This window comes from Tauraco erythrolophus, chromosome 8, assembly GCF_009769465.1.
Source record: "Tauraco erythrolophus isolate bTauEry1 chromosome 8, bTauEry1.pri, whole genome shotgun sequence".
Taxonomy (NCBI): Eukaryota; Metazoa; Chordata; class Aves; order Musophagiformes; family Musophagidae; genus Tauraco; species Tauraco erythrolophus.
The window spans coordinates 15,501,890-15,523,727 of NC_141472.1; the positions used below are offsets into that span (position 1 = coordinate 15,501,890).

General features: G+C 49.3%; 1 protein-coding gene across 1 annotated transcript in view; it reads right to left on the minus strand.

Moving 5' to 3' along the window:
* Positions 1-688: 688 nt before the first annotated feature.
* Positions 689-21,838, minus strand: part of NRP2 (neuropilin 2) — an 86,971-nt gene continuing 65,821 nt past the window's right edge. Inside the window, exons 14-17 of the mRNA XM_086615514.1 lie at positions 20,886-20,982; positions 18,416-18,457; positions 1,659-1,727; positions 689-993 (exon numbers count right to left, since the gene is read on the minus strand). Coding sequence (XP_086471640.1) covers positions 689-993; positions 1,659-1,727; positions 18,416-18,457; positions 20,886-20,982 — 513 coding nt within the window. The remainder of the gene's footprint in view (positions 994-1,658; positions 1,728-18,415; positions 18,458-20,885; positions 20,983-21,838) is intronic.

Below are 21,838 nucleotides of genomic sequence, written 5' to 3' on the forward strand. Positions count from 1 at the left end.
CTCTCAAAGAGGTGCTGCTACACATAGGGTTTCCTTTCTATTTTATTTCTTAATGACTTCAGAAAGCGCTGCTGCTACCGTCAACGCTAAATCCAGTATTCCACCTTTCCCTCCTACCAGGAGAAGAAAAGTTGCAGGTAACAACGTGCTTCCATTTTCAGGATTGGAAACTGCACCTTCCAGGACTTAGCGTGAGATGCACAAATCCCTACACCAAAACGGTATCTGGACATGGTCTAAAATGGACAGGGTCTCCGTGCGTGTGTTTGTGTTATTTCTAAAGACGGGGTGGCTGAAGAAATCCCTCAGCCTTCTCAGCAACTCACCAGAGAAAGGAGGTGGGAAATAAAGATCAACATTTAGTTTCTCACATCCAAAAGGTAAACCAGTCTCTCTTGCCACGTCCCAGCCACTCACATCAGCAGAAAATGAAGATGAACCATCAAACACAAGGGTCTCGGTTCCCCCTCGCCCGGCACAGTCCGGTTTGCGAGAATGCCCGCTCGGTCCTGGCAGAGCGCGACCCGCCAGCGGGACCTGGCGGCAGGAGCACCACTTCTCCTTGCTCCTCCCGCGCCCCTCGCTCCCCGTTATGGCATTCAGTTCTCACAGAAAACAGCAAAAAAAGTAACCCCCTGCCAGCCCACCTCACCGGGCTCAATGCCGAGGGTGATCCCCAGGGCACCCGTCAGGCCTCCGAGCAGCACTTCTGGTGGTTCATCTTGACCTTGTGCTTGATGCCGTCGTACAGCTCGAAGTTGTAGTTCTCCAGCGTGGTGGAGCTCCGTGAGGACAGCCCGGCATATGAGCATGTGCAGTAGAGGAGCAGACCGGCACAGATGGCCCCGAGAAGAACGCCGAGGGAGCTCATCGCTATGATGGTCACCAGGATGGGATCCAAGGTGTAGAGCCAGTTTTTTTCTTTGTCCAGCTTTGGGGCTCCTGGAGAGTTAGTAGAGAACAGTGTGTCGTTCCTATCCGATCCAAAGTAATCTGCAGTGGAATGGGCACTTATTATCCAGGGATCATTTTTTTCCCTCTCACCTTTATACATCTCACCTTCCAATCCTAACCATTCTATGAGTCTATGATTCTATGATTTCTCACTTGGAGTTGTGATGGCCTTACAAGAGTATAAGCCCCTCTATAGATACATCTCAGCAGGATTCACTAACCCAGGTCTAGAAGTAACGTGAAGCACCAAATTACCAAGAAAGTTAGGAGCCCTAATTCACTTTTACATCTCGGGCTATGTAAATAGCATGCTAGCATTTTACACCCACTGAAACTCTGGCCCATCAAGTGCCATTGGGTTCAAAACTATGGAAACAATCTGTCACAGCTCCCAGACTTAATTTTCCCCATTTACAAGTCAAAAAGCCATGCAAGCAGCAATTAATGCTTGAAAGATCAGTTCCACTTGTCCTAACACAAATACAATATATCGACTTTGCAAGGTTGCTGGCTGTTGAAAAAGGAAAACAAGAAAAGAAAACTAATGTCTTTGTCCAGGCACTGAGCCACACTGGACTGTACATTCTCAAGCGTGTTCCAGCTCCTAATTCCCATTAAAGCTGAGGTTTGTGAGTAATTGTAGCACCTGATACTGAAACACAAGCTCCCCCAGCTAAATTGCCCATTGGCATTTGGGTACCAACCTGGCTCATCATTGTCTTCAAAGTCTTGCTCAGAGATGGGAAAGTCATCCTCCATTCTTGGGAAGTTCACTAGAACAACAAAATGGGAAGCACTGTCTGTTTAAAGAGGCCTTTTGGGGGCATTATTGCCACTGGTCACTGGATTGCGAGACTGGCCAGAAGAAAGCAATAGTTGAACTATTACAAGGCTCTTCCTCATGGAAGGAAGAAGAACTCTTCCTCTTCTTCCTTTGGCCAAAGTCAATGAAGACTCTCGCACACTTGAGAGAACAGGATCTGCCCACTACATCACATTTCATGACCACCAAATGACCAGCTTTTAAGAAGAAAAGAGCGAGGGAAAAGCAAAGAAACAGATAACTTGAATAGCACTAAAATATTGTCATTGGTGCCTGCGTAATGGCCATAATTCACTATTAACATGCTCATGGGTATTATCCTTACAACTTGGAATAGGATCTTAGTGCCTATCATTACTTGCCACTAATGCTAGATCCATTTAGCACACTCTACTTTTCATCTTTTCCCATACATCTTACTGGACACAGAGCTTCAATGACCTAGTTTCTCTTTGGGTTTCAGATAAATTCATAGTAATTTGAGGAAGTCATATATCATCATTATATGTTTTAATGCAAAAGTTGGTTGAAATGGGAAGAGTGGCAAATGGGTGTCCATCTCTAGGCATTTACGCTAACATTTCTCTGATCCAAATTCCTTTTAGTGGTGCCATTTCTTTTTATTATTCATCACAGATCAAGCACTAGTAACCAAATGCACATGCTGTAATCTGAGCAGAAGTAAGTTATTTTCCTGTGCAGTCTTCCTAGCGTTATCTAGTCACCACAGCTCTTTTTCAGTTTTCCAAAAGAAAATGCCCTTTCATTTCAATCTACTTAGATTTTTCAAAGCTGACTGTAACTTGGGGTGATCAACTCAAAAAGCACCTCAAAGCGATTAGGAATGCAGAAAATCAGGGACTACTAGAACGCAGTAGAAGTCACACCCTTGAAATAGCTGTGGTTGAAAACCAAGGCTATTTGGCGTCTTGTGCAAAAGCCAGAGGGGTTTAAAGAGGTTACTTACAAACAACCAAAACCAAAGAATGTAACTTGTGCCTAAAAAGCCACGTGCAAAGAAATTATTCAAAACCTTATAAAAGAATATTTGCACAGAGATTTAGGACTTGAAAAGGCCTCTTGAATTGTCAAATCCATTTTTTGGTCTCACAGGCAATGACATCAGGCGATCCCCGCCAGCGGCATTTCAAGGTTCGCCTCCAGAGCTGGTGGCTCTGCTGAAGGCCACGCTGCCCCAGCGACACCTTACACCTGACTGCAGGCATCCTCCGTGCTGGTACTAATGATGCCTTCCCAAACACCCATTCTCTGGGCAGAATTGTCTTTTGCCCTCCTCACTCAAAGGATTAAGAGATTTCTTTGAATTTTCAAGCAAACCTGGCAACAGGAACACACAAACACCAACACTTGCCCCTCCTGATGATGAGCTCTGTGTCTAGTGAGCCAGGTAATTAGGCTGACTGGAGGCTGCTGGTAGCTTGTTGAAGAAACATAGGCGCACACCATCTTCTGCAAATCCTCACTTTAGCAGTGAGTTCACGCGATTTCTCAACACTTCCAGAACTGACAGGCCCAGATGGCAACATCTTAGGGTTGGGAGAACTGCCTGAGGGCCTCTTGCAAACATTTAGAGCCGAACATGTGGAAAAATAACTTGCAAAGCAGATCACATGCGGAGACGTCTGCTTTGCTAGTCCTCTGTCGGAAGACAAGAAGTGAAATTTGCTGTTTGTGTCACCTACACAACCCTACAGCAACTGCAGGTTGCTTGAACACGAGCAAAGGTGGAAACTGGGCCACGGTCTGCCCAGGGAGCTCATGTGCAGGGAACCGCCCTTAGAAGTCTGTTGCTTTTCCATATTGTAGCTCCTCTAAATTTTGTGTGAGAACGAGCTAGCAATTTGATTCTTTTTTATTTCCCAGGGTAGCCTTGAGGGAAAAGCCAGAAAAAACAAAGTATTGGTTAATCAACTTTCAAAAGAACACTAGTTCTTCCAGCCTGAAAGGACGCAGTGCTGGGAAAACTTGAAAAGAGAGAACATTTATACAAAAAAGCCCAGCCCAAAGTCTATTTACTCTTCTAGCAATTTTCTCAATTCCCCATGCTAATACGACTCCAAGTCCTGCTTAAATGATATCTTCCTCCTCGCCCGTTCTCCTTCCTCCTCAAGCCTGTGGTAGGCCCTCATTCTTCTGTTCCCCGCACACCACTTCATTGGTATCAGATTGTATGCTGTCACGCAGGGCTCTATGCTGGCTTTGGAAAAATACAATTCGACATTTCTTTTTCCATACTGGGGTTTCTCGAGTCATTAACAAAACCAGCTCTGGCTGGCTGTGGGAATTGAAGCTGGTGGTCTCAGTTCAGTTCCTAGCAGAGATGATTTCCCGTCACAGAAACCAGCCTACTATTTGTCATCAATTAGGCTCCTTTGTGATGAACCTCAGCAATATTGTCACAGTGGAGCAGGCCATGGAAAGTGACCCCCTTGGAAAGTGGTCCCTAGAAAAGCTCTGCAAGCTGCTGAGCAGAACAGAAGAAACATGCATCGCACTGTGCTGTGGAGAGCTGCTTCCTTAAAGGGCAGCTTTCAGGAACAATTTACTTTGCATTTTAAAAGGAAAAAAAATATACTGGAGAAGGGTAGGCAAGAAGGTTAGGGGGAACTGTATTTAAAGAGGAGGAGTGCTTTCTCCTGAGAGAAAGGCCCTTTCGAAAGCGTGCGTGCTGAATGATGGCTGCAAGCACCTAGCCGGTCATACCAAAAAAATGACGTTAGCGATGCTGTTGGAAATGGCCGGATGCTGAGAAAAGGCTGTTATCTGTTGGATCTCAGAGCACTGCCAGCTAAAAGGCTAATTTATGGGACCTGAAAAAAGAAAGATGAGATTCTAATCAAAGACAAGGAGCAACTTAAGTACCACGTTCATAGGAACTCACATGGAGGGAGAGCAGGAGAGAATTAGTATTTGCAGAGATTAAGGAGCTTTAATGTACATCTGTTTTAAAATAGTAGCAGGGGCAGGAGGGACTGGGACAGAGAACGGGTTCCTGGAAGCCAGAGTGACGTGCTCGATACGCCTTGCCAGGGTGGATGATGGTGGCACAAGAGCAGATGAGGTTCTCTGGTGTCCCACCACCAAGATAAATGTGCCTTTTGCAAGAAAGCTCTCAAAACCTGTCCGAGTCACCTCATCTCTGCAAAGCTGAGGTCCCCACATCATATGGACTGTCATGGACTTCCTGGCATGACGTGTGCCCAGCGCCAGCCCGCCTGCACGGGCTTACCAGCAGTGCCCACTGCCTCACGCGGAGACGTATGCACCAAGCCAAGAGCTATTGCTTTGAAGAGGACATCCAGTCCCAATTGCTGGAGTCGAGACACATTCCTCCAAGGCGAACAACTACCATTGAGAAAAAAATTGCTGTTTCTTTCTAGACTGACTTTGTCTGGTTTAACTCCACTGCCTCCTGCCAGGTCCCTCCATTCCAGGGCAGAGCTCTGTCTATCACCACGCATCTCCCTGCACACAGGCATTCGTGGATGGTGGCCGTGGTGCCTCTCGGGCTCTTTCTAGGTGAAGAAAATGAGCTTCTCAGCAGGAGATGCCTTTCCCAAATGCTATATCAAACACAGCAATTTCCAGCCCTTTTTGTTGCCTGGCTCCTGTCTCTCTGGTGCAGGGGAGCCAGGCCTGGAGAGCGTCTGAGATGCGCTCCATCCCCATGGAGCTTGCTTCCCACAGGGGTCCGTGGGCTCTGGGGCCAACCAGGGATGCATCAGTTGATGGTGGCTTGTGGGCTTTGCAACCTATGGTCTTTCACTCCCATAGTAACATCTGCAGCTGTGCCTCCTGGTACAAAAGAGGAGGAGCTGGCTGCCCTTGGGTACTTTCCATAGCAGAGAAACAACCACGTGCTACTTGCTTCCCCCAAAACAGCAAGTGCCCTCTTATGTGCTCGCCCCTCGCTCCTGCTGCCACAACAGCATCTCAGCCGGTGCAGTCCCTCCCTGCAAGAGGAGCACTGGAGGTGCACAGCTGCTCTGCTGCCCAACAGTGCCCACGAGGGCCTGAAGCATTAAATTCAGCAAAGCCCAGGAAAACAGGGTCAGGAATTGGCAGAGAGAGGCAGCAGGAGAGGAGCAGGAGAGAGAGGAGCTGCAGCTCCGCTCTGATCCTCGCTTTTCTCCCTTTGCTCATTCCCAGCCCTCTTCTCTCCACAGCACTAGCGTGACTCCAACACACATCATTTTGTTTTGACATAGCAAAGCAGCCGCCGTGGCCTCGCCTTGACACCGCTCCGTTTGGCGGCGGTGGTGGTGGATGTGCTGCTCCTCGGGCTGGGAGCCCGGGGGGCTGGGGGAGACACCTCCCACCCTCGGAGAAGGAGGAAGCGCTTTTCAAAGCAGCAGCAGAGGCACCAGGCAGAAACACTCCCTCTGAATCCCTCACTGCTCTATTTCCAGCTGAAAATCCGCCTGACTTCTCTCTTCCCCACTCCTCCAGAAACACGGAATGATTTTAGTTTACAAAAGGGCTAAATCCCTGCCAAGTTTCAAATTAAACCAGTGCTTTGGCTATAGCTGAGCATTAAAGAAAGCAAACACGCAGCCTCTCCCCCAGCCCGGCTGCCCTCTGCAGCACAGGAACCCCAGGACCTTATCCTCGGATTGCCTTGGGGCTGCCCCAGCAGCAGGGCACAGTGCACGCCGCAGTGCCATCTTCAAACCAGGGGGCAACGAGGAGCCTCTCGGGCTTCCTCTATGCAGGGGAAGCACATCTGCGCAGATGAAGACCCCATCCAAAGTGCTCAGGAGACATGAAGCCAGGCTGGGTGCCTGTATGGAAGCAAATGTGAGCAGGCAGCAATTTCCAGCCCTGGCGCTGCCCTCCGACACGTGGCACCCTGTCCTCGCCGCACGCATGGCAGATGGCCACGGCGGCTGCCCAGATCAGGGACCTTGCCAGACCCTCCCTGCAGCCCCTTCCCCTGCACCTCCCTGGCATGTCCTGCTTGTGCACCTCTTGTCATTACTGGCACAAGGCCAGGGAAACGGTGGCGGCAGCATGCATGCGTACGGCATTACAGGGGCATTATACACCACGGTTTTCCTTTCCCTCTCCCTCAGTGCCAGACTACCCAGGTAAGAAGTTGCCGTTTGGGTTTGGTGCTCCGTGCCGGAGCTCACCAGTCCCAAACCAAGCAGCTCCTCGGTGCGAGGGCAGCGCTGCCAGCCCACGCTGCCGTGCAAGGGCTTGGAGCCGGGGGAGAAGCCGGCAGCTCTGCAGCATCCTGATATGTTTATCGCCCTCCCTGTTGTTGCTGTTTGTTTTTACAGCGGCAATGGCTAACGACACTATTCCTCAAACTGGCAGTCACGCCTGCAATCGCTGCTGAGAGCCGCCAAAGCCACTGATGGAGGAGCTGTGGCGGAAAGCCAAGAGGCTGTCCAAGCTCGCCTCGGGGCCCACGCCCAGTGTCTGTGTGCCAAGCACTGCTGCCCTGACATGGGGTGAGCTGGGGCTGGCCCCCATAAAGTCAGCAGGCTTTCACAGGGTTTCCAGAGAGGCAAAAATCCCAACACAGCCCCGTGCACAGTCCTGTTTCCACCTCATTCCTTTACAGTCACCAGCAGATGAATTTCAACCCTGCCTAGGAAAAAGCCAACCTCACCCTTACAGCCTGCGGGAAGCAGCTCTGGGTTCCCCATGCCAAGTGTCATCTTGCAGGTGCTTGCCCTGGCAGGAGGCTGGCCCGGCTGTGCGGCCAGTCTCTGGGCCGGGTGAACAAGCACTGTGCTGTGCAGCGCGCTCCTGACCGATCATCCAGCTCGGGCACACTGACATTGCCCGGGCAAGGAGCAGCACAGCCCTTCCCACGGCTGGGAAGGCCCATTGCTTTGCCAGACCATTGCTCCCTCTTGCACGCCCCCATTAGCTGCTGGCTTTGCCCTGGTGCTTACAGAGGGTGCCCACGGACCCTCTCCCACCCCCACATGGAGCCGCTTTCCCTACAACGTGGCAGCAACTGCGGAGATAAAAAGACCAACACCATCATCTCACGTACAACCAGGGAGCTGTGTCTGGACCATCCCCATGTCACACAGGAGACATCAGGCTTCCACCTCTAATGCCACCCGCTGAAATATGGAGCTCCTACTGCTACCCCAAACACTTTACCCTTTTTTATTTTAAGTAGACTCTTACATGCTTGAAGTTACCTGCAGAGAAGGTTGCATCAAAATCACACTAAGCTGTATTTGGTTTTTTAAACAAAGCGAGCTAATTTTAGCTGCTTTCTTTCCTATGATGTGCTGCAGCCTGAGCAGCACCCAACTCTCTGGTCAATCTGGCTGCGGCGCACATACGGAATAATTAAACCCTGAATGATTCCTCCCTTTTCGTCTGTTTACTTAACAGAAATTTTTTCTTCCTTGTTGGGAAGCCATCAGCCAGTCTCTCCCTCCCTCATGTGCATATTTGTTTTGAATTTTGCTTGGACAGTCACTGAAGTGTACAAAATGCAAATTACAAGTGTATGGGCTTTTCAGTACAATTAGAGGGGAAAAAAAAAAAAAAGCAGCACGAGTCCTCAGCTTTGCTTGTGTTTGAACAGCCAAAGCGAGGGATCACATCTGAATTATTTTTTTGTTGATGGCCTGAATTCCTAGTAAAGCCAGGAAGTTTCATTGCAAAGCTGAGCTGTATGGCAGGATAAAGAGTATGATAGAAGGAAAATAAATGCAGGAGGGAAAGAAAAATCTCTCAAACTGGCAGCAAAATATATTTCACATAGAATGTGATGCTGCTGACTCCTTTAAAGGGGCAAAAGACACACCTGAAAAAGACAGGAAGGACAAACGCTGCAGCAAAGGTCCCTGTAACAAGCTGGGAGGGCTCGGATGGAGGGAAGGCAGGGCACGTGCACCTCTCCAAACCCTCGGTGCCGCGGCACCCGGGCCGCTCCTGTGCGGCTCTTCTCCGCGGTCTGACATGCAGAGGCCTGGCAAGGATTTCACAGAAGAGGAACGCATTGCCATTTTCATTATTAATTTTGGTAATGGCTTACCCGGTTTTCGTTGTGCTGGGGGACAGAGTGTGCAACTCAGCTGAGCTGGCAGCCGAGCTGGTCCCCGGGGCCCCGGGAAGTCGGATGTCCTGTCTCCAGGGGCCACGGTCAGAGAAATTCTGCATAATCACATTGAGCAATTTAGCACTCAAGCAACGTTAGTGAAATCCCCAAACAATCCTAAGTGTCGTTCCAGCCGCCCAAAACTCCCACTAAGGACTGGTACAAATGTAATGGATCTAAAAGCTGCTATTAATGGCCCAATCCTGAGTGCAGCAAGGCAGCTGTGCTGCCGGGAGCTGCGGGCCTGCCACGGGTCTGCGTGCGGCAGGAACGGGAGCTTCACCTTCCTAAAGGATACAGCCCTGATGCTCCGAAAGCAAACATGGAGTTCTGCAACACCACTTTGCTTCAACCGACAGCGTTCTTGTTAGCAAAGAAAGAAGAAGGAAGAAAACCCCCAGATATTTGTATAAAAATATCATCATTTTATTACATTCCACACAATACATCTTCAAAGAGTTTCAAATTTCCACAAGATATTTTTCACACACAGGCAACTGGGCAATGCTGGGGATGTCAGGGCTTGAGGATCAGGGGAGAATTGGGAATAAAAATCTTGAAGTGACCTTCTGTTTTGTCTTTGGTGATTTTGGTTTGAAAGGCAGGGTGCCACATTCTCCTCTCTGACACACCAATGCGCACTTGCTAAAGTCCATGGGAGTGAGCCTGGTCGAAGCAAGGGGATCGTCTGACCTAGGGAGACTGAACTGACTTTGGAAACGTGATGGTATCATCTGCTGACATGGCTTGGGCTGACCCAAAAATGCAGCAAGCGCATGCCGATATTTCACATCTGTTTTAATTTGCAGCTGGCTGAGGTGCAGGGTGGGATTTCACATCACAAACCATAGCACTGCAACACCAGCGCTGCATAACAAGGAGGCCCGCAGAGAAAGCACCCCAGCCCTGGAAGCCCCTCTCGGCGGACCTCTGGGCAGCACCCCCTGCAAGGTGACAGGAGCTGCCCCAGGCCCCGTCCAGCCCTGCTGGGACAGGCAGGTCCCTGTCACCCTCACAGGGGTTGCTGCAAAACTCATGGGAGTCAGGGCACAGGGGGATGCTGCTCCGAGCACCCTCCACCCCAAACACGCTCATGGAGCCAAATCACCCCAGGTTTTTCTGCACTCCCTGCACATTTTAGACACTCGCTGCTGCAGCTGAAGGGGTCCTGCTGAAATCTACTGAATAAAGGGCATGAGGGGCTGAAACAGGCTGCATGAATAAAGGCAGGGAGGGAGGGAAGCGTGACACTCCCATCGAGAGAAATTCCCTGGGGAGAGGGTTCCGCTGCAACAGGGGCCAATACTACCTACACATAGCGCCGTTTGTGTTTCGCTTTCTCCCCAGACCAAAAGGAAGCTCAAGACTCCAGGGGAGTTAACAGAGCTGCTCGCCTCGATTCATTTTATGCAATATTCATGGGCAAAGGAGGGGTGGGGAGTGCTAGCAAGTTTAGGAGGGGGCAGGGAATCTGATCACTCATCACAAATGAACACAAATAAGATGGAGAACCTTGCTCACTGGAGGTACTTTTTTTGTCTGCAAACAGATTAGAGTTAACGATTCAAACCACTTTTGCATGTCATCATTCAGTAATTTATATAAGGCATTTCCACTACAATACGCTGGGCCATTCAAGAGTCGGAGGCGTGTTGGAGGCTCCATCTCGCCCCCCTGCTTAAAGCAGCAGCAATAGCTGGGCTCCCCAGGCACGCCTGCTAGGCTTTGCTTGCTAGATGTTACTGATGCTTTAAGAAGCAGAACATTAGCAAAGGCAAAACTAATTGACATTCTAGAAAGTCAACTGGCAATTTTTATGATTCAGCAGCTATGAATTGGGCAGAGGAGAAAAAACAAACCCAAAACCCAGAAAGGGGAATTATACTTGTCCCTTGAACATTTCTAGCAGAAAGACAAGAAGGAGCCCTCTCCCCCTTCCCTGTGTAAAAGCAAAACCATCAGCACTCAAAGTGAGGATACTTACAAAATAAATAAACCTTCAATTCTCAAGAAACTACAGTATTTAGCATCCACCTTAGACCTGTTGAAGTCTATGTGTTACCCTAAGGCTGGCTTTAACAGATACAAACAAAACATTCATTATGAGCTTTTCTGATATAAGGCAACTTTAAATAGATTCACTTGCGGGTGGGGAAAGAGGAGGGTTCCCCTCCTCTTCCAAACAATGGCTGTGTTATCGTGTTGGCTGCAGAAAGAATAAGATGGAGAGATCTTACTTTTCAGACGTCTATGAACCTCTCTGGATTCTTCTAGCCATCTGAGGTGGACATTCCTACTGTCCAGCTCGGCCTCTTCTTCTCATTTTGCACCCGAGACATTAACGTTATCAAACAAGAAACCCAGCCAAAGCTAGATAAGGCAACAAAAAAGCATTGCTCTCTTCCCCAAGTAAACATGTCAGGGTATTTACCATAAACGTGTCCCAGACCTTCCAGAGGGGAGGTGGGAAGGGGGTAAAATTTAAAAGGATAAAAAAAAGCATTCCCTGTGCAAGTAGAAGCAATAACAAGCAATTAAAAAGGGGCTGTTTCTAAATATACATTCAGTCAGTCAGACGCACGCGCTCCCATGCACACTCGCATACACAGATTTAGCACACACGCGCACGAGCCGCACACGCAAACTTCCAGGCTCGGCATTAAGTCTCCTTGCAGGTGGCCTACTGGGAGGAGGAAAAAACCAAACCAAACAAGCCTACCGACAAAAAAATACTCCCCAAACAAACAAACAAACATAACAAAACAAAAAGCCCCACCCAACACCCCAAGAGTCCTCGAAAAGTAATCGAAAGGGAGCGTTCACTTCTGAAGTGAAGGGGCGGTGTGTCTCTTCTGGCGATCCAAGATGCAGCATTAGTTTAGAGTTTGTAAAAGATTCGGGGAGGGCTGGGGGGACGGAGAAGGGACGGAGATGTCTAAGAGTTCACACGTATGCTAGGTAAGGAAAAAAGTGCAAAACTGAGGCAACGTATTTGAAGTCTTAGTTTCTGTCTGTCTGTCTGTTTTGTGTTTTGTTTGCTCTCTCGTTCCTGTTCGGCTCTCAGCAGCGTGAGCTGGGGTCTTGCTCTAGTTTTATGGTTAGGGTGGGCTCCACGGCCACGGGGGCCCCGTTGGCATAGTGGGAGGTTTTGTAGGTGATGGAGTGATCGCTCTTCTTGGCCGCATAGCGGAACCGGTGGTAGTGGAGCACAAGGGCCAGCGCGACGGAGACCAGCACCACAACAGCACCTCCGGCGGCAATAACGTAATACCAGTAGGCTGGGATGGGCTGCACTGACACCGTGTCCACTGTGGGCTCGGTCCCTGGCAGGAGGGTTGCCCCTGGGGAGGAGACACAGAACAGGGTTGCTAGGTGGGAGGCATGCAGACGCACAAAAAGAAACACACATGCTTTCAAGAGTACAGCACGGAGTAACACGAGGTCCCGGGGCCACCTCTGGATGCGGGATGTGCTCCTGGGGGGGAGCACAGCCTGGTGTTTGCTGAGCCCGCATATTCAAGCGCCTTTTTCTTCCCTTTTAATTAACCGGGCAGCCTGGATCGCAATACAAATTCCGTATGCACGCTATTATTACTGTTATTTCTGGCATCGACAAATGGTTTTTTTTCCCCTCTTTTTTTTGGCCTTCCCCAGATTGGCCGCCTGGTTTTGTCTCCACATGGCAGATGTTGTCAAGCAGTGACAAAACACATCACGTTCCTAATTGGAGGAAGAGCGTAATCTCAGATGGCCAAGGAAGTTACCACAGGAGACTGGGAAAGAAATTACAGGGAGAAACATTTGTCGTTCTTATGGAAAAGACAGAGAAGAAGATCTCTGTCTGGAAGTGCTCTGCACACAGATCTGGCCTCACTAGGTGCCCCACTCACAGACTTACAGATTTCCTTACTATTTTTTAAAGAGAGAAAGGATGGTTACGATTATTTACATGGCACAGGTTGCAAAATTCAACCCAACACTCACAAAAGAAACTCATGCTCTGCCGCTTAAGCAAGCCAGGACTATGAATTCATGATGATAAAGCCAACACACCTAGGGTGGGCTGGAAAAGCACCTACCTCCCTTGAATTCAAGGGTCGGCAGCGCCCAGGCTCAGCCCAGCGATGGTTAACCCTTCCTACTCTTGCAGCTGCAGTGTGTCTGGAGGCACGGCGGCAGTGCTCCTGCTTCCCAGGTCATCCCAGGACAGCTCGGTGCACATCTGGTGAGCAGATGCACGTAGGACCTTAGTGCCAGTCTGCAGAAGCGTGCACGCACACGCGCCTCCCGGTGGGCACCAAGGAGAGGAGCGACAGTGCCCGTGCTCATGCCCATGGCCCGAGACGAGCTCTGCACTGTTCCTCCTGCACATGCTGCTCCCACCTGCCCAGCTCCACTGGCGGAGGTGAGCTGGAAATAACTCGTGAGAGATGCACTTTTGCACCACTTTATTTACTGGCTACTTCAAGGGGAACAGAGTCCCCCGGGAAACTCTCCAAAGGGTTCACTCTGCCGCTGGACATGTTGATCCCCAACTTTGCTCATCCTCTCCTCTTGCCCTCGGCCAGCTGGCGGGGGCAGTCCCCTCCTGGATGCTCGCAAGCACAATTTTGAGCGCTCCTGCAGTTTAGTGTCAGCATACTGCTGAGCTCTGCACTGACCAAACCCCAGCTTGGTTTCCTGAGCAGGCTCGGAGGACGCCAAGAGGAAAAATCAAAACAGAGTAAGATGTGTCCAGCTTTGCTAGCAGCAAGGGCATCTTGCAGCCCGGCCTCTGCCCTCCCCTCCAAACACTCCCCTGCCAGCAGAGCCGTTGGCTGGTGAATTTGGGATGGTGACGGCTTTTCTGCTGCTGGTGGCACAGGAGATGAGGCAAAATAATGGTTTCTCTGCCAGTCACAAGGCTTTCCTCCCCTCCCCATCCTCAAAACCTGGATGCAGGGAGTAAAAATAAGAATGAACGCTGCACCCAGATGTGTAGCTACAAAAAAAAAAAACCCTCAAAACCAAGAAAAATAACCACATAGGCAAGACAAATCCTGCTTTTACAGAGCAGGAGGCTGGGAACCACCCACATATTTGTCATTGTAGGCAAAAAATTCAGATGTCTGTGGAGAAGCCTACCTGCCAGATACGCCACCCTCAGACTGTCTCACCCCAGCTGCCCCTCACCATCAGGAACAGGAGTGGCCCTGTCCCTCCTGCCCCCTGACGCGCACAGGGAAGGTGGCTCCAGGCTGGGCTGTGTGTTGAGGGGGGGTGAAGGCAGGGAGCAGGCAGCCCTCCGACACTCCGACCTCCTTCTCTACCTCCACTGGCCATCCTGGTGCGGGGGAACAAAAGCAGCACATCCTTGTGCCTCCCCGAGCAGCTGCTGCCCCTCGCCCAGCTGCATGGGGGGGTGTCAGTGTGGGACACCCCATGGGGGCCACTGTCAGCCCCCTGCCAGGATGAGCGTGTTCAATGCTGCCTTGTGTTTCACTGACATCCCACTGCTGTCTCCCACTGCAGATCCAGCCGGCTGAGCTGTCCCAGACCCGTATGCATCCCACCACCATCCTCGATGGCTCAGCAACACCTTGCCTGGGCCTGACAGCACCGGGGCACGGGGTAGACCCCGGGAAGACCGGTGGGCTGCTCACTGTGCAGAGGCCACTCATGTTTACACTTGGTGACAGTCTCTGCTCATGTAGCGCCTTGCTCCAGCAAGAGACCTACAGGCAAAGAGCCTCTCACACCACTGATATGCACTGGGCCTCGCTGGTGGAAAGCAGGGTGGGGAGAGGGGGGCAGGTATCAGCGATGCCAACAGCTCCCGAGCCTGCAGGGGAGTAGCATTCCCCTCCAAAAAACAGAGAGGAGGAAAGTTTCTGTGGCCTCCGGATGGTTGTACACTGCCTGATGCAGGGCTGGGAGTACAATGGGTGGGTCTGGCCATAGAGGAGCACGTGGCATGGTGCCCAGCCTGCACCCCCTTCCCCACACATCTCAGTGCCTTCCCCACACATCTCTGCCCTCTGCCTGCCTGGCGATGGAGGGAGGCAGCGTGAAGCACCTTACATGATTTCACTTGTGGGAAGGAACCCTGGCAGATCTCAAGGTGGCTGCGAGTTCAGGATAACCTCTGCTTGGCTCTGACCTACTCCAGATGTCCCCATGCGGCAGCTGGGGCTGCAAGCGTGAGGGCAGGTGCAGAGCCCCTCCTCGGCCCCTGTTTCCGCACCTCGCGGCTCTGCTGAGGAGACAGCAGAAGCCTGGAGAGTTCATTTAGCAACTGAAGTCATTAAGGAATCACACTGAGTTGTCTCCAAGCCCTAACGAAGCCAATTCCCAACATTAATGATTGTTCTTCCTTACACTGTCAGCCACTAAATATAGCTGCCCATCCACTCAGCACACAGTGCTGATGTTATCTGCTCTGTTTTTACTGGCTCTGCTGCTCTCTGGAAGTTTTTTCAGTGGAAAAGTTCTCTGCTCAGGGAGATGGAAAAAAAAAATTCATCTTCTTAACTTAATAATTTTTCCACTCCCCTTTGCCTTCCGCCACACACAGGCACACACACATGCTTGCCCTTCCTCATTTATTCACCAGAGCTCTCATCTTAATAAAGAAATGCCTCCTGCTGTTGCTGTCAAGTTTGTGGGTGCCGTGTTTATGTGCGGCTTGGGACACCAGTCAGTGGAAACCTGATTTAATCCCTACAGGGTGGACGATTTCATGCGGGTGTGCTGCTGCTCTCATACCTTGAACCCGGCCAGGTACAGCCTCCTCTTCCCAACAGGGAAGATGCTACAGGGACTGGTTTCAGAGCTGTGCAGCAGAAATCAACACCCAAAAGAAGAAAGAGCAAAAGTCATCTGGGGAAAAAAAGGAGAAAATAATTTCCAGAGAGCCTGCTAGAGGGCTGCCTGCCTGCCTTTGCCACTGCCGTGTCACAGCTCGTATTCCTCTCTGAAATCACTGACATTAACTGCTGTGGACAAGCAACACAGTTGGACTTTTCGTAGATGGCACAGATGAAAGTGAGTATTACACTCATCTAATCTGAATGCCACAAAACTGGTGTCAATCTCAACCCCTTAACTGCTACCTGTCACTTCTCCAGGAAGATATCCTTGTCTCAATTTCAGGATAACCGATGTGGGAGAATCCACCAGTCCCAAAGGCAGATTGTCCCCCCCCCCACGGTTTGTCTCCATGCTATTTGGAATATGTCTCTTATTTTTAGCCTGGTATTTATCTACGTCCTTGCTTCCAGCAACTTGTTATACCTTTTCTTTAAGGGTGAGATGCATCAACTCTCAAATGTAGCACAGTTTAAGCACACTTGACTGGTCTTGTAAGATCCCGACCCACTAGCTGAAAGATATTCCACCCACACAATTCTCTTATTATTTGCCTTGTGATCCTGGAGCCTGGAAGGTGCATATTTTCAGCTTTGCTCCCAAGCCAGGAGAGGAAGGATTTGCTATTATTTTTAATGGCATCTGACTTTTTCAGCTCATCATATAATTGCGGGAGCGGGGGCTACAGAACATCTCGATACTTCCTGCCTAGTCTTTCCTTTCCAGCTCCTTTTTGTATCCAGCCAGGGACTTCTTCCCCTCCTTTTGCCCTCTCCTGTTGGGCATCTCTATCTTTTTCTCAGTTTAGTTACTATCTTGCAGTCTCCCATCTTCATCTCTGCTTCTTCATCTTTTCCCGCTGCATTTTGCTCTTTCCCTGGTCACTCCATCCCTCTGTCCCACCTATTCCTGCCCATCAGCCAGGGAAACTTTCTAACCTTTTGCTGCAATTGCTCCCCTGTTGTGAGTGGTGCTAGGATGTTCTCCTGGGAGCTAGCGATGGGCAGAAGCCCACTGGTGCGAGCTGGTGAGCTCCTGTGTGAAGGGCAGGTGTGACTGCCACAGCATCTGCCTGTGGTGCTCAGGGACCTCACTGTGCTGGGCATAGCAAATGCTGTCCCTTCCCAGCCAGCGTGCCCTGGGGAATATGATGTGGAAACAGAGGCATACAGCCAGCAGAGCATGGGGTGAAGAGGAAAAGAAACAACGTGAGTCAGCAGGACTTTGGGATAGACTCAGTGTGAGGACCCAGAGGGAGGTTCAAACTGAAGATGACACCCATGTTACAAGCCCCAAAAGACAAGGATGGTGTTCACAAAACAGGTACCAGACCAGGCTCAGGAGAACATGGAGCGATGGCGTAAGTAAAGAAGGGTTGTGAGGCTTTAACTGTCAGCTGAGAATATTGCAGCAACTTTTCAGTAACACCACAAGCCCAAGTAGCAGATTAACGAGCAGCCTACAAACAAGCAAACTCAAATTCCTAGTTGTTACAGTATGGGTATGACTGTAAAATATGGTGTTATGCCCTGTGTGTGTGCCTCCCGTTGGTAACGCTCCACAGCCTGCCGCACACCCCAGGGACAGAGTCACACATGTGACTTCAGTCTCAGTGTCTACTTTTCCTTTACCATCACACCTCCCAATGCACATACCTACCAGAGACAGCTTTGCCCCACACAGAAACCCAGCTGCTTCTAGGGTAGAGCCCAGCCATATCTCACAGCCCACCAGCAGAGTAGGGCATGGGAAAAGCAAGGACATGATGTCCAAGCGAAAGCAAAGGGTGCATTGACTGAACTGACAAAACAACTTTCCAAGTTAAGGAGAGCCCCAAGTCTGTTCTTCATTGCAACACAACCCCCAGACACATTCCTGAAGAAGCAGGCACAAAAACAAAATCCAAACTCAAAACACAGGGGAAAAAACCTCAAACAGACTAAACTTATCTTCCCCACAAAAGCAGACAGCTTTTCCCACCCCAGAGTGAGACAAACAGCATCCCCACTGACTGCTCAAAAGCGAGGCAGTTTTTCTGAGTTCCTCACCTTTTCTCTCACTCTGTAGGCATGATCAGAGAAATGCTGGTTTCTGTCCTCCAGGCTAGTATTAAGCTATTAAATGCACCATTTCACCTTGTTTTCCTTTTATTGACTGTCACCGTCAGAGCTCCTCATGGCAGTTTGCTCTCCCACTTGTACCTCCCAACTCCCTTCTCTTTCCATGTAGACCAGCCCCACCCTCTGTCGCCAGCAGCTCAAACACCATCACTGCCAGAGCATCCATAAACTACAGAACAACTTTCCCCCACGCTAACATTAAGTCATTGCCACTTCATTTCAGTTTTAATTGGCTAATGTTGTTTTCGTTTAAGTCTGTTGATAACTACACTTTACTCATCAGCCTTCCCATTTTGGGCTCTGCTGCTCTTCAGGAGGCCAGGTGCCTCGTGATGGCAGGTTTCCTAATGCTATTACAGCCCCAAGACAGCAAGATTTGCCCGTTTGCCCGCTCCCTGTCACCTAGCAGGAGTCAGAGGATGCCACCTCCTGCTGCCACGGCAGGGGAAGTTTAGCACACGCTTGCCATTTCTCTGCTCAGAACATTTGCTGTTTGCAAAAGCACACACATTGCTTTCCTTCGAAGTAAAAGCCCATGCCAGCAGAAAGAAATCACTGAGAGAAGTGCAGTTTTACCTGGAAAGTAGAAGTTCTCACCTGGGAAAGCTGTGATGGGTTCTGCAAAGGAAAAAATAAAACAGTATTAGAGGGGAATATTACACACCTGGCCGCAGTTCATGTGTCTATTGATTTGCAGTGGCCAAGTGGAGCAGGCATGTAGCTGTGCCCCACAAAAGCCACTTGCTGGGAACAGCGTGGGGTGCTGGCCAACCTCACTAGGACAGGGAGGAACCCTGTTTCAGCTGGGGACCGACCAGACGCAATGAGCTACTTTGCAGAAAAACGTGTCTGAGGTTGAGGGTCATTTGGATTCAGTTGGCTGGCTTGAGTCATCCAAAGACAAAGCCTCACCTGGCCCAGTGATGAAACCCTGAAACCCCCTAAAATTTCCAAGAGTAGTTTGGTTCCAGGCATCATTATTCACACGGGAACCGTGGTACTTCTGGGCATTGATGCCATGCTCCTCTCCACCTCACAGTGCCAAGAAATAAAGGCAAGTGATTTTTTTCCTTCTTTCAAGATACTTTGAAGAAGTAATCTATTACAAATTACTGGATCTGAAAAGCAATAATCAGTACTTATTACAGATTACTTTCTCGCACAAGTAATAGACTTCTGATTATTTTTAGATTACTTCTGCATTATGCCTGTGAGTCACAGAAGCAGGCTCTGGCTCTACTGAGTGCTATGAAATCATCACTCAAGTTCAGGATGCGAATGACATTTGTCAAAGGAAAAAAATTATTGTGACTTATTAGCGTTCTTTCACGCTAAAACGGAATCAGATTACTTCCCAGGATTACATTTGAAAAAAAAGCAGTCTGTACTGGAGTCAGCTATTCTCATGGCTCTGATAGAGAGCGAGCAGCACCGTATCTCTCCAGTTTCAGTATTATTTTGGTGACATCGGAAATGACCCATGAGTTATGGTAAAGTTTGCAGTGGGAGCCCTTTGTTAGAAACAATCTGAAACAAACTATCCTTATCAGTTTTAAGATTCCCCTTCAACTTCCTAGAATGGGACAAATAATTTTGCGTAGCAGTTTAGTGTTATTTTTAGGGCTGGCAACACTTGAAACTTCATAATTTATTAATGCTTTTGTTTGGAAATATCAAGCTTTAGGTTCATGAGGCCCAAGATACAGTATTACTGGAGCTAGGTGAATTGCTGAGCTCAAAAGAAGTTAGATAGGAAATGCTATTAGTGTTAATCATCAGTCTTGCTTCTCTTTAATGCCATAGAAGGCAAGGGATTAAAACACCACAGTCAAGCCTTAAATACAGGGAATTTGACATATGGAGTATTAGCTCCTTTGGCAGATGGGAGACCAGCAGAGTTCAAAGCATCAAAGAATCTGGGACCGACGGCACTCAAGAGCATCTCTGGGGTAGTCCTGGCCCTCTGTTCTATTATTAATGCTAGTTCCTGCACCATCCTCACCATTGCCTGCCTGCACAGGGTAGCCAGCGATGTGACTAGCCCTTTCCAGGCACAATTTGTCCTGTGCCTCCTCCCCTGAGATACAGCCCTCAGAATAAAGTGTCTGTCCCACTTGCGTTAGAGGCACTGGGATGCTCCCCTCCCTTGGTGAGGAAGGGGAGAGCAGCTTCACTGAATGGGGTCTTTCAAAGCCCAAAGGGAAGAGAGGTTCTGCTCCACCTGACATTTTCCACTGACTTCAGGGTAGGTCGGACACTTTGTGGGTGTTTAACAGTGGAACATGCCTCCCCCAGGTCATGCAGAAGCATAAGACCTCACTGCTGTGGGCAGCTCTCAGCACAAATCCTGCTAATTGAATACTGCTGGTCCCATCCTCAACTGGGATGGCTCTAAATCCACATCCAAGCCAGATAGCGACCAGAGCCATCAGAGTACATGCATGGATATGCCAGCTAGAGGAACAGGGCAGGGCAACAGCTCCACCAGCAAACTGCTAAAACACTTTTCTTTTTTTTTTTAAGTCCTCTCTTTTACATTGAATGAATCCACCTGGCTTTTGGCCTGGTTTGGGGAACAGTGAATTGTAGGATGAAAATTTCTTTTGTTATTCTGTTAACGTTGCTGTAAAACCCTTCTGCTATTTTATTTCTTATTAGAGAAGACTCTTTTTGAACTCATCGGCCCCTCTAAGCATGTAATACTGACTGACAGCTGGTTTCTTTTGTCCAGCACTTTCTTTTTAAATTTGGTTTATGTCCTTATCACATAGAATAGTCCCCAGTAACCCTCAGCTGCTCTTTCAGCTTTGCGTGGCAGAGACATGTGCTTCCTGCCTCTCACATCAACGCAGAGCTCCTGTCCCTCAGAGACTAAGTCTCCCTTATTTCTTTCATGGGCAATGAAAGTCCCAGCTGAGATCCAGAAACTCCCGGTAACTCAAGCAGGGAAGAAGTGGTGGCCCGCTGGCAGCCTGCACATGAAGGCTCTCCAGTCCCAGCTGCTCCCACTGCCATCCCCGACCCCGCAGCCAGATGCAGCACGTACCCATGCAGTTCTCCAGTGGGATATCGGTGCCTAGCCGAATGTCATCGAGGGCGAGCTCTCCCGAGTGGCCGTTGCGTATAAATCCCTCAAACACAATCTGTGAGAAATCAGGGCAGAAATGTCAATGCTAACCTGGGAGGCAAGAGAGCTTCTGCTCCCGAGGGAAGGGGCAGGAGATCTGCCTCTGGCTTTCCTTGCACACCTGCAGAGACTAGTCCTGCTTCCTTGCCCTGCCTCTGCCATCCCTTCCCCAGAGAAAGCTGCTCTGCAGGAACAGGTTCGGCGGAAAGATCATTATCTGGCCTGACAGCACGCAGCTTGCAATTTGTTCAATTAAATGTCTCTTGCATGGAATAAGGACTCAGTGAATCAATGTTCAGCATTGCAGGCCACCCCCCGGCCCTTGCTCAAATGATGCAAGTGGCATAACACTGAATTACAGCAGCAGCGGATTTGGACTATGGGACTAACTGGACTATGACAAGAATAAGGAAGGAAAGAATAAGAATAAGGATAAGAAAATAAGGAAAGAACAAGAATAAGAATAAGGACACAAAACACACAGCTACATTAACTGTAAAGTGTTGTTCCCATCAACATTACACGAGAAGTATTGAAATGTTAGAGGAGGGTCAATTTATTCCTACTTAATCACAGGCAAAATATATTTACAAAAATAAATAGAGTCGTTAGCTCTAAGAACTGCTGAGTGGAGAGACTTGCATTATTTACATAATGATGCTGTTATTTAGCTAATGCTGGTATAGTCACGTTTAATGCACAAAGCAGTCAGCCAGTGCCCATCATTCTTATGTGCAGGCATATTGCATTTACTGGTATTTTATTAAAAAGCCAAAGACACATGCAAACTAATCACGCAGCTCTGGTGCAAAGCTTTCGCTTTCTATCTCCCTGACTCCTCTCAAGGGTCCAAATAATTTCCTAGGGCTACG